Genomic DNA, 12,818 nt, shown 5'->3' with positions numbered 1-12,818 from the left:
CTGAAATAGTGGACCTGGAATCTGCACTGAAGGGAGAGAAAAGAGATGGATCTGGCAGCTGAGGAATAGAGGTGTCAGTGGGAACCATCCTGCTGGGTCAAAGTGAAGCTTTGATGGGAGCAAGCAGGCCAGGTGAAGTCCAGGCCATTATGTTTAGAAAGCAGAGTGTGGATTCTCCATCCTGGCTGACTGTGTACTCTGGTCAGTTGAATTTTTAAAAAATACTGATGCCTGGGCCTTACCAGAGATTCTGATTAATTGGGGTCTGAGTTTTCATGTTTTCAGGTAATTCTTTTACATGCAACCCTAGTTGAGAAACACTGAACTAGGTATTTTGAAAAAAGAGCATCTTTAGGAAATGGTAGAGTCCACTTGTGCTTGTGGAAATGAGTGAGTGGAGTGGAGTGGAGGGAGGAGGTTACTATGGAGGAGGAGTTCTCACCAACTGAGGGGTTAGAATATCGGGTGTGCTGCCCATGTACTGCACATAGTGGCAGGGTGTGGAGTGGTGAGAGAAGGTGAGCCAGTGCCTGTGAGGAGGAAGGATTAGGTGCAAAACTGCAGGAGTGGGGATTGGGGTGTACGGGGGAGAGCAAAAGCCTCAGGGAACAGGCTTCTCCCCAGCTTTATTGATATAATTGATACATTAGAAACCGTTTATTTAATGTATATAATTTGTTGAGTTTGGACATATGTATACACCTGTGAATCATCTCCACAGTCAAGATAATAGTCCCAGCCAAACCTTTCAAATTTCTGTATCCGCTTCCGCCCCTTTTCTGGTAAGAACCTTTAACATGATATGCATCTTCTGAACAAATTTTGAAGTACACAGTTCAGTTTTATTAAGTATAGGTCTGTGTCCTACAGCAGGTCTCTCGAACTTACTCATCTTGACATTTCCTAGTGGAAACTCATACCTGTGGAGCAGCTGCTCCGTGTTTTAATTGTATCACTCCTGTTCCTGGTAACTATCATTCTGTTTTCTGTTTCTGTGAATTTGAGCATTTGAGGCACCTTGTATAAGTGTAATAATGCAGTTTTTGTCCTATGATTGATTTATTTCACTTAATATAGTGTCTGTTAGGTTTATCCATGTTGCAAATGGCAGAATTCCCTCTTTTCTAAGACTGAATAATACTCTTATTTTATGTTATAGCATGTTTTCTTTATTCATTCATCCATTCATGGACATCTAGGTTGTTTTCATATCTTGGCTGTTGTGAATAATGCTGCAGTGAACATTAGAATGCAGACGTGTTTGAGATCCTGATTTCAGGGTTTTATTTGGCTTCCATTTGGAAGTGGGATTGCTTGACTGTGTGGTAGTTCTATTTTTAATTCTTTTGAGGAAACTTTATACTATTGTTCATGGTTACTGCACCATTTTACATTCCTACCAACAATTCATAAGGTTTCCCTTTTCTCCACATCCATGCCACTACTTTTTTCTTTCTTTCTTTTTTTATAGTAGCCATCCTAACAGGTGTGAAGTGATATCTCATAGTACTTTCGATTTGTAATTCCTTGTTGATTAGTGATGTTGAGTACCTTTTCGTGTACCATTCGTATTTCTTCTTTTGAGTAGAAATATGAGAAATCTATTTAGGTTCTTTGTTCCTTTTTTGCTCATGTTGGTGGTTTTCTTGTTATTGATTTGTAAGTGTTCCTTATATATTTTAGATGTTTTAGCCCTTTATCACATATGTGGTTTGCAATAATTTTCTTCTATTCTGTAGCTTGACTTTTCCCTCTGTTGATTGTTTCTTTGTTGTGCAGAAACTTTCTAGTTTCCCGCAATCTCACTTACTTGTTTTTGCTTTTGTTGCCTGTACTTTTGGTATCATATCAAAAAAAAATCGAGACTAATCCATGGAGCTTTCCACTGTTTTCTCATAAAAGTTTTATAGTTTCAGGCCACATCGTTTAAATCATTAAACCATTGTTTTTTGCACCTAGTGTGATGTAAGAGCCTAATTTCATTCTTTTTTTAAAAAATATTTTTAGTTGTAGGTGCACATGATATCTCTATATTTTTTTAATGTGTGCTGAGAATCAAATTCAGTGCCTCACACATGCTGGCAAGCACTCTACCACTGAGCCCCAGGACATGCCCCAATTTTATTCTTTTAAATGTTGATATCGGGTTTCTCAAACACTGCTTTTTGCAGACCGTTTTTACTTCATTGAATGTTCTTAACACCCTAGCCAAAAATGAATTGACTGTATGTGTGGGTTTATTTCTGGGTTCTGTGTTTGGGGAACAGGCTTTTGTTTTTATTTTTCTAAAAAAACTAGGAGAGATGTCTGAAATCTTTGAAGAATCTCACCTCTGCCTCCTGACTCTATTGAAGGACATGGCTATGGGAGAATGAGCAGTCAGCCTCCCCACAGTTAATGATTAAGAGAGAACCAATTTTCTCCTCAGAAAATACCTGCAAACCATATGTGTGATAAAGGGCTAATATCTAAAATAAAATATATAAGGAACACTAAATAGGAGAAAAAGATGGGGTGATACGGGAACCACCTGATTTTGAATGGAAGGCACAGCAGTACAGGAAGAACACAGAGGTTCCTAAAGACAGGTGTTGGTGGTATTGTGTGCTGAGTAGTGAAATCAAAGAAAAGCATCTCGGTGAATGTGACCTCTTTGGGAATTCTTTCACAAGCAGACCTGGATGATGCTGATTACATGACAACTTCTAGCCTGGGTAGGAGATTTAGGTACATTATGTTCCAAGAGCTTGAGAAAGAGTCTGAACAAAGTGACATGAGAGGAGGGCACAGACAGAGTGGTTTTCCTTTATAGGCAGGTCAGGAGTCCCTGCCTTAGGCAGGGAATAAGAATATTGCTGTGCCAGTGTGTAATGCCTTTGTGGCCCACTCGTCATTCCTTGTTGTAAGTTTTCATAACATCCTTTGTGATGCCTACCACTTTCCATATTTGCTTTATTTAATATGTACTCTTTCCTCACTCGACTATAAACTCCGTGAGAGCAGAGACTGAATTCACTGGGTGACTACAGCTTCTCCACATGCAGTACCTGGCACAAGGTGGTTACTCAGTTGTCTAAGGAGATGACATTAAGCAGTAATGGTGTGGGCCGTGAGGGGAAAAGCAGCGCAAAGGGTCTTGGCAGCAGTCCTGATATAGTCTCTTTTTGTCACAGATAAGGCAAGTAAAGAGAAAGTGGAATTTCAAGTAACACCTTAGATTTTGTCTATTTTTTTTTCCCCTTTCTTATAGGCCAGTCTCAAGATAATGAAAAGGAATTAACTGCACTCTTCCAGCTATGGCTAGAGACTAAAGACCAGGCCTTTTGTAAGGTATGGTTTTTAAAAATACCAGCTCTTCCTTTTTGGGTTTCCAGAACCCTCAAGTTAGTGAAAATTCTCTAGTCCATTTACCTGTTAATGTTTTCCTTTTCTCCAGCAAGAAAATGAAGACAGCTCAGATGCCACAACACCTATCCCTCGGGTGTGAGTATAGCACTCTAATGGTGGGTGGTGTCCCATGAAAACATGGTTCCTGGTACTGCCATGGTTCTGCTGACATGTCTTAGTATGTTAGAGCTGTAGTGGGCCTGAGAGATCATACGAAACCATTAATTTTCACCTGCCTAATGTACCTAAGGAGGGCAATATATATTCATTGATATGAGTGGCTCCCTGTGGAAGGAGTTCTTGATTCCAGAAGAGGGTGTGGAGTAGAGTCTCTGAGGGGACTTGATCTACCTTGTACGTGAACATACTATTTTCCATATGTAGTCCTCCTAGGTTTCCCCATTTGAGAATGAATTATCTAATCCAACCTCCTCATTTCTACCATAAAGAAATTGGGTTATGAGGTTACATGATTAGCTGAAGATTAGTGACAGGAATGACCTCCACTAGAATTTACATCCCTTGACTCCTCTCATACTGCTCTTTCCTATCTGGTGTGGTTCTGCCGTTAGATTATTTTTCCTTTTTGCAGTGTTGGGTATTGAGCCCAGGGCCTCATGCATGTTAGGCCAGTGCTGCACTGGACTGGACCCAACCCGTGTACTTATTAGAAGTGAATGTAAAATTCAAGTTCTGTGTAATTTTCCTGGGAACCAGGAAAAATTTCATTACTAGCTAACATTTTTTATTGCCATTAAATTGGACTTAGTAGCAAGATGTCAGCTTAATTTCCACCTGCCCAGTACTTTTCTGGATTTCTAAGAGTCAAGTAATTTTTGGAAATACCAACAAGAGTTACTTGGTAGGAGCTGGAGAGTGGACTTTGTAAGAGTTGAGTTCTTCTGAAGGGGTATTTCTGAAGGGACATTTTTTTCACGTTGCAAAGAGAATGGTTCTGGGTATTAAGGGAGGTGGATCTGTGACCCATCTGCTAGCACTCAGAGTTAAAATTCTTTGTTTCAGAAGAACTGACTATGTGGTGCGGCCCAGCACAGGGGAGGAGAAACGGGTTTTCCAGGAGCAGGTAAGAAATATGGAGAAGCTGGAGTAAGTCTCTACCTCTGTGAGGCCCTCCAGAGAGAAGTGCTGAGCCTGACTCTCCTTGAGTTCACCTTCTTAGAGGAAATTCATACCTTCACCTTGGATGTTCTGTTGGTTGGGATTGATAACTGGGGCAGAAGTGGTATGGAGAAAGGCAGTGTGAACTACTTTGATGACTTCTTTAGCAAAATGAAAATATTACTTCCTCATCCTTTGCTCAGTGACTGGTTCTGAGGTCCATCCTTTTCCCACTGTGAATGGCTCTTCATCCATAGGGGAATTTTCTGTTCCCTTCCTGTTTTAATTGCCCCATGTGGATCTAGAGTGAACACTACTGATTCTGACTCAGAAGCCTTTTCCCTTTTCTCTGGGTAGGAACGTTACAGATACAGCCAACCCCATAAGGCATTCACCTTTCGCATGCATGGCTTTGAGTCTGTGGTGGGGCCAGTGAAGGGTGTGTTTGACAAGGAGACCTCCCTCAACAAAGCTCGTGAGCATTCCCTACTGCGCTCCGATCGGCCTGCCTATGTCACCATCCTGTCTCTTGGTATGTGGCACTTTATTTTTTCATCTTGAATCTTTTCTCAAGTCAACTCTGTCCTCCCTGCATACGTCCACCCGCCTTCTCTACTTGGGGGTTGACTGCATAGCATTCAGAAGCTTTGGATTTGGGAGATGAAGAGGGAATTCTGCCCTTTTAGATGGATGGCAAGAATCAGTGTTATTTTCTTGAAGTTGTGCTCCTGTTTATGTTCATTCAGGAAGTGCTCACAGGCCCGCTGAATAGGTAGCACTTTGCTTCCTTAAAGATTTTTTTTTTTTTTCCTTTGGCAGTCTGGTGAAACTTAGAGATCCCTTCCCACAGTTATGCTAATTCTAAATGCATAAAATAAAATGCTTCAGTTAGAAAAGAAGCCAATCATGTTGAAATAGTTATCAAAATAATTAAAACAGTGTGCAGAAATGTGAGTTTTTATTTTAATATTAAATGACAAGATCAAGCAACAGGTCTTATAAATTTCTTTAACTTCCAGATAGAGAGTTGTGTTTGACATCTGTAATATATGAAAATATTTGATTTCTCTTACATCGAAGCATTGCCAATACATGGCTTATGATCTTGTATTTGTAATCAAAGGAGATGCTAAATTTCAGTGAAAGATAAATTTTTTTTACCTGAATTTGTGGACCTACTGAATTCTAAGGTGTCTGTGGACCTTCATTCTTGCCTGTGTGAAAAGTGTGTAGGAAATACCAGTGGCAGAGCTGCCAGCCACTAGGGGGCAGTGTGCCACTGATGCTGAGTTGGGAGGCTGAGGAGCACTAACTACAGGGAGTACCACCCCACTGGAGCAAGTGTGGGGATGTTGCTTGACTTCTGGGCTTTGCATTTCCTAATGTCATCAGTTCGGGATGCTGCAGCTCGGCTGCCCAATGGAGAAGGCACACGGGCAGAGATCTGTGAACTGCTCAAGGACTCCCAGTTTCTTGCACCAGATGTTACCAGCACTCAGGTAAGTTGGAGAAACAACCTGGCTTTGCTTTGTTCCAGAATGGAGTTAAGAAAACTTATTAGGAAATATAGGAGGATCACAAGTTCAAAGCCAGCCTCAGCAACTCAGACCCTAAGCAACTTAGTGAGACCCTTTCTCAAAATAAAAAATAAAAATGGGCTGGGGATATGACTCAGTGGTTAAGCACCTCTGGGTTCAATCCCTGGTCACACCCTCCCCCACCTCCCACCCCCCAAAAATAAAGCCTGAATGAAGAAAGCCAGGTGTAGTGGTGTGTACCTATATTCCAGCTGATCAGGAGGGTGAGGCAGGAGGATTGTGAGTTTGATGCCAGCCTGGGCAACATAAGTGAGTCTCAAGAAAAAAAAACAACTAAATGAAGAACAGAAAAAAAGGACATCTTGAAAAATGCAGACAGTGACGACCAAAACTCCTACTGTCAGTGAAGCACAAATGCGGCTGTAAGCTTTCTTTCAGCTTATAGTAAAGGAAAAGTCACTATAGTCAGAGTTTACAATATTCTTATAGTGAAAATATCATTGTCTCAGGAATCTTACAGCATTTTTGTTTTGCCAAGTGATTTGGTGAGCCATTGGGAAGACATAGCTATACTGAGATGTAATCTGTTTATCAGCTGTGACTCATCTTGGAATTATTCTCTGGATTCCAGATAGCTTGTATTACCTTGGGTCTGACCTGACCCTTACATCCCTTTCCTCTCTTCTCAGGTGAACACAGTTGTGAGTGGTGCTCTGGATCGACTACATTATGAAAAAGATCCTTGTGTGAAATATGACATTGGACGGAAACTGTGGATCTACCTGCATCGTGACCGGAGCGAGGAAGAGTTTGGTGTGTGAGGCTTCTGGGTAGTGTGTCCAAGTAGACCAGTGATGATTGTGACTTTCTGTCACAGTTCCATCATTGGCATTCAGGCAGGATAGGATTATAGAGCAGGATCCTACCACCAGGAAGGCCCTGGGTTTTTGGCAAACCCTGCCAACCCCCACCCCTTTAGTATGCTAAGGTCCAACTCTTGCTGAAGCTTCCCACTCTTGTTTATAGAACGGATTCACCAAGCACAAGCAGCTGCAGCTAAAGCCAGAAAAGCCCTTCAGCAAAAACCCAAGCCCCCATCCAAGGTGGTAAGTGATCTTATGAAAGCACCCTCTTGGGAGTCTTGTTGGGGCGGAGCAACTAGGTCTAGGTATTCAATGTTCACTTAACTCTGCAGCAAGAGCTGCCGAGCGCACATCTTCCTTCCTGGAGCCTTCACGACAGCTGTGGTAAATTTCCCTTTCTCATCTTTTCTAGAAGTCCAATAGCAAGGAGACCTCATTAAAAATCCTCAGCAGTGGACCTTCTGAACAGAGCCAGATGAGCCTCAGTGATTCAAGTATGCCACCCACCCCAGTCACTCCTGTAACCCCCACCACACCAGCATTGCCTACTACCCCAATTTCCCCTCCGCCTGTGTCATCAGTGAACAAAAGTGGCCCTACCTCTGTCTCAGAACCAGCTAAGTCTAGTTCAGGGTAAGTGCCTCTGTTTCATTTCTGTATTTTCCCCTCCAAAATCCTCTTGTATGCATGTTGTAAGGTTGTGTGTGTGTATGTGTATGTGTGTGTTTGTGTGTGTTTGTGTTTGGTAGTATTGGAGATTGAACTCAGGAGCATTATATGAGCTATATCCCCAGCCCTTTTTTCAAAATTTTGTTTTTGAGATAGGGTATTGCTTAGTTGCCCAGGCTGGCCTCAGCCTCCTGAGTAGCTAGAATTACAGGTGTGCGCTACCACCTAAGTTCTTTTTTTTTCTCCCCTCCCTTATATTCCTCATAGGGTTCTTCTGGTGTCCTCACCAACAATGCCACAGCTAGGAACAATGCTATCCCCAGCTTCCAGCCAGACTCCACCCAGTTCACAGGCTGCTGCCCGGGTTGTAAGCCACTCTAGTTCAGCTGGACTGCCTCAGGTGCGGGTGGTGGCCCAGCCAAGCCTTCCTGCTGTCCCCCAGCAGTCAGCAGGGCCAGCACAGACGCTGCCACAGATGCCAGGAGGACCACAGATCCGGGTGCCAGCCACTGCCACACAGACCAAAGTAGTACCCCAGGTAAATGGAAACTGCAGGTCATTGGGAAACAGGACTGTGGACTGTGAGGTAGGCTGATGAGTCAAATGGTCAGAGTCTGTGGAAGGACCCAAGAATCATAGATTGTTGCTACTGAGGATAAAGTTCACCAAGACAACTCATTTGTTGTTCAAAGCTGTGGGAGCATTTTTAGGTATTCTGTTTTATATGTTGGAAATCAGATCTTTAGAGAAGTTTAGTAATTTTCCCATGGTTCAAACAATAGGACCCTTGTGGAGGTGGGATATAAATCTAAACCTTCTTAAGCTAAATCTCAGCCTCCTTCCCTTATGCTGTAGCCATGTGTCTTGGCCATGCCACTGATCAACTGTATGATTTTACACAAAATTTTTATCCTCTTTACCTCAGTTTCTTTTATTGTATGCAAAAGGAATATAATTGTATTTGCCTTGGGTATGTAGGAATAACACAAGATGTTAAATGTAAAGATGTTCTGAAAATTAAAGTGTTCTATACAAATACAGGAAATTTGAAGTGTCCGTTTCAGACAGTGTTGAGCCTTGAACACTGAGAGAGTAGTAGTACTTTTAGAAGAATCTTGGGTGGTCGGTCACATGGGGAGACCTGCTTCCGAGTCTGATTTCTATCTCAGGGTCTAATTGAGCTGTCTGCCTCACACCTTGAACTAGGCAGTCATGGCCACTGTTCCAATCAAAGCACAAACTGGGGCACCCACTGTGCAGCGGCCTGGACCCATGCAGACAGGGCTCACGGTGTCAAGTCTCCCTACTGCAGCCAGCCCTGTGAGCAAGCCAGCCACAAGTTCCCCTGGGAGCTCAGCTCCAAGTGCCTCCACAACTGCAGTCATTCAAAATGTTACAGGACAGAACATCATCAAGCAGGTATGTGGAATTCTCCAGGTGGTTCTCTTTTTTTGTCCCAAAGCAAAGGACCACTGGAGTGGGAGGTCCTTGAACAGACAGATGTCTGTGGAAAAAAGATTTGTCGTCTTGAGCCCTTTGTTATAGGTACTTCAGGTATAAGTTTCCATCCAAGGCAGTTGCAACTTCTGTGGATGCTCAAGGGATTTCTTCCGTTTCTTTCCATATAATTCAGCATTTGGTAGTAGTTTCTGGATTTAGTGTAGACTCTCCATGGACTTATTTATTTAGTTAAACTCCCATGGCAATATTTTAACTGACCCTTCAGTTTACCACCTGTAAAGGTAGAAGACATATTTTCTTAGTTTTGAATATAAAAGGACCATCATTGCATTTCAAAGAACTGAGGCAAACCAGCAGGAGTACTGACAGGAGTGCTGCCTGTGTGCCTGTACCATGCCATGCATTTAGTAGATGTTAGTTGTCTGTCTCCCAAGCACTGGGGGGAGGTGGACACTTCTGTTTTCCTCATTGCATAGATCAAGAAGTGGAGCTACATAACAATGGAGTAGCCTTTCACTCAGCAGTTGTTCACTGTCTCTTGTTCACTATGTGAAGGATTGGGGATTTAGTAGTCTCTTAAGTAGACTGGGCCCCGGCCTTTGTGGAACTCGTGTTCTCATAGGACAAGGAGACAGATAACTACATCAGTGTCAGAGAATAAGAGATACTGTGAGGGTCCATAGACAGGGCAGTGGTTTTCATCCATGAAGATGGGAGATGGTCTCCATGAGGAGATGACATTTGAGGGAGACAAATTTGGTGTGCTCTGGTTACAATGATGACTGAGAGGTAAAGCATTCCAGGCTTAGGCATGGAAAGTGAACACATTTGAGGAACAACAGGAAAACCATTGTAACTGGAACTTAGTGAGCGGGCATGAACATTTTAGACGGTGAGGGCAGGAGAGGTTGCCAGTGGTTAGAGATTATATTGGGCTTTGATTTTTATGTTAAACGTGATGGGGAACTGCTGGCAGATTGTGGGCCGGTGTGACGAGATCTGGTGTACATTTAAAGAACCCCTAGCTGCTGTGTCTGGTGAGCTATGTGGGACAGGAACAGAAGTAGGGAAACTAGGGAGGAGCCATTGCAGTAGCCCAGGTGAGAGGTGTGAGAGCAGTTATTGGAAGTGGTGAGAAGTTGAAGGTAGAGCCAATGCTGGTGGTTCAAGCTTCATGGCTCAAAAGAAGGGAGTTAAAAATGGCCCCCATGGACCTTGGTGGCAAGAAAATTGAGGTGGGACTACAGAGCAGGCAGACAGAAAGGTGTGCTCATGCAGGAGGAGGCAGTACTTGTTTTGGGTATGGTGAGTGTGAGTGAGAAGAGACTCACTGTGTGTAGTTGAAGGATGAGACTAGTTCCAGGGATTTGGGGCTTTTGGGGAATGGGTTCAAAGAGTGTAAGGTGAAGAAGCAGAGAGGAGAGCAGAGAACTGGATTGGAATGGAATGTGGAGGGTAGGGAGCGGAGGAGGGGGGGCAGTAAGGAGCAGAGCCAGGGTTGTTTTTATTTAGGATGGCAGTGTCACGGCATGTCTGTGTCTCTGGCAGTGGTCCAGTGGAGGAGCCATAGAGAGGAAGGCCCGAGCAGGCTAAAAGTGTTGATCTGTAATACATGGGACAGTTGACCTTTTCTCAGAGTTGCTGCGAACCCATGGAGTCTGGCTCCAGAGCCTGTACTACAGCTTCCTCACCACACTATTGCTCTCAAAACCAAGGTGCCCAACCATAAATATGATGAAATGTGCTGGAGACTGATGGAGAAATACGATTATATGTAGATGTAATTACGTTAGATAGTGATGATAGCACTGTGTTTTTTTTTTTTTTTTTTTTTTTAAAGTCCTTTCCTGGGTTAGGGAATGTATAGATAAGTCTTTAAAATTTTTATTTGTTCTTTTTAGTTACAAATGACAGTAGACTATTTTGATATATTTATGCAAATGTGGACTATATCTTACTCTAATTAAGGTCCTAGTCTTGTGGATGTACATGATATTCACTGTGGTGTGTTCATACATATACATAGGAAATTATGTCAGATTCATTCCACTGTCTTTCCTATCCTTTCTCCCTTCTCTTCATTCCTTTTTGTCTAATCTACTAAACTTCTGTATAGATAAGTCTTGATCAGTAAAATGGTCAATCTTGGATTTACCTTAAAATATTCCAGTTTCTAGGGGCTAAGGGTTTAGGTGTGGCTTAGTGATAAGGCCCTGGGTTTAAACCCCAACATCCACTCCACAAAAAATTATAGTTCCTCCCTTCTACCCTTCTCTTCCCAAGGCAGGAAAGGATTCAAAGTGATTACTCATGAAGTTGGGAGAAGGGTATATGCTATGCTCTTCTCTACTAAAAGGTAAAGATGTATGAAACATACATATATGAAATGGAGACTTGCCTAATTCTCCTGTGTAACCAGCTCAACATGAACCCATTCATTAGTGCTGTGTCTCCCCCAATACAGGTGGCCATCACTGGGCAGCTTGGTGTGAAGCCCCAGACAGGCAACAGCATTCCTCTCACAGCCACGAACTTCCGTATTCAGGGTAAGGATGTACTGAGACTGCCGCCCTCTTCCATCACCACAGATGCCAAGGGCCAGACGGTTCTGCGAATCACACCGGACATGATGGCCACGTTGGCCAAGTCCCAGGTTACCACAGTAAAGTTGACCCAGGACCTCTTCGGGACAGGAGGCGGTACTGCAGGCAAAGGCATCTCTGCCACCTTACACGTCACTTCCAATCCAGTCCATGCAACTGATAGCCCTGCCAAGGCCAGTTCAGCCAATGCCCCTTCATCTGCTCCAGCAGGCACCACTGTGGTCAAAGTGACTCCTGACCTCAAGCCAGCAGAGCCCTCTAGTTCAGCTTTTCGCTTGATGCCAGCCCTTGGTGTGAGTGTGGCAGATCAGAAGGGAAAAAACACAGTGGCCTCTTCAGAAGCGAAACCAGCTGCCACAATCCGCATCGTGCAGGGCCTGGGAGTGATGCCTCCCAAAGCAGGCCAGACCATCACTGTTGCAGCCCATGCCAAGCAAGGGGCCTCAGTGGCCAGTGGGTCTGGAACTGTCCATTCTTCAGCGGTATCCTTGCCCAGTATGAATGCTGCCGTGTCCAAGACTGTGGCTGTAGCTTCTGGGGCTGCAAACACACCCATCAGCATCGGTACAGGAGCCCCCACTGTGCGGCAGGTTCCCGTCAGCACCACGGTTGTGTCCACCTCCCAGGCTGTGAGTAATATCAGTGGTAAAGAGTAGCCCTCTGTTCAGGAAATCTCTTAAGGTTGTTTGCTCCCCATCCCTCAGAAGACTCCCTAGGACCAAAGAAACTTCTTTCTAGGAATGGAAATTAGAAGTCCTGTTTTCTCTTTGATCCAAGCCGATTTATATATTTTTCTGAACCACAATTTATAGTAGTGTAATACGTGCATACATTCTTACATAAAACTCAAGTGCTAACAGTATAGAGTAAAATGTAAAATTTATTTCATCCCCCTACCAGTTCTTCCTTCATAACTACTAATTATTGGTAGTAATGCAGCATTTATCCCACGAGTCCTTTTCCTATACATTTTCGTACATATGCACATAATTTAAAGAAAAGTAAAAAAATAACCTACTCTATATTTTTAAAGAAGTCTTGGGGATCATAGGCCACAGAGAGATTCTGGCTGATGATGTAGCAATCCATAAAAGGGATTGTGTTAAAGAATACATTTCCAAGCTGGGTGTGGTGGTGCACACCTATAATCCCAGCGGCTCGGGAGGCTGAGCAGGAGG

The 12,818-nt window shown here is 43.4% G+C and overlaps 1 protein-coding gene across 4 annotated transcripts in view; it reads left to right on the top strand.

Annotated features, from left to right (window-relative positions):
* Window positions 1-12,818, top strand: part of NFRKB (nuclear factor related to kappaB binding protein) — a 34,902-nt gene that overhangs the window by 17,095 nt on the left and 4,989 nt on the right. For all 4 annotated transcript variants that reach the window (XM_079104122.1, XM_079104120.1, XM_079104121.1 and 1 more), the window contains exons 13-23: window positions 3,251-3,330; window positions 3,437-3,483; window positions 4,411-4,471; window positions 4,864-5,038; window positions 5,899-6,005; window positions 6,734-6,857; window positions 7,071-7,150; window positions 7,320-7,540; window positions 7,844-8,114; window positions 8,783-8,995; window positions 11,502-12,269. In XM_079104122.1, the coding sequence (XP_078960248.1) occupies window positions 3,251-3,330; window positions 3,437-3,483; window positions 4,411-4,471; window positions 4,864-5,038; window positions 5,899-6,005; window positions 6,734-6,857; window positions 7,071-7,150; window positions 7,320-7,540; window positions 7,844-8,114; window positions 8,783-8,995; window positions 11,502-12,269 (2,147 nt within the window). The remainder of the gene's footprint in view (window positions 1-3,250; window positions 3,331-3,436; window positions 3,484-4,410; window positions 4,472-4,863; window positions 5,039-5,898; window positions 6,006-6,733; window positions 6,858-7,070; window positions 7,151-7,319; window positions 7,541-7,843; window positions 8,115-8,782; window positions 8,996-11,501; window positions 12,270-12,818) is intronic.

This window comes from Sciurus vulgaris, assembly GCF_902686455.1.
Source record: "Sciurus vulgaris genome assembly, chromosome: 11".
NCBI lineage: Eukaryota > Metazoa > Chordata > Mammalia > Rodentia > Sciuridae > Sciurus > Sciurus vulgaris.
Note: the sequence above shows the minus strand (reverse complement) of the source record. Positions and strands in the feature narration are given on the sequence as shown.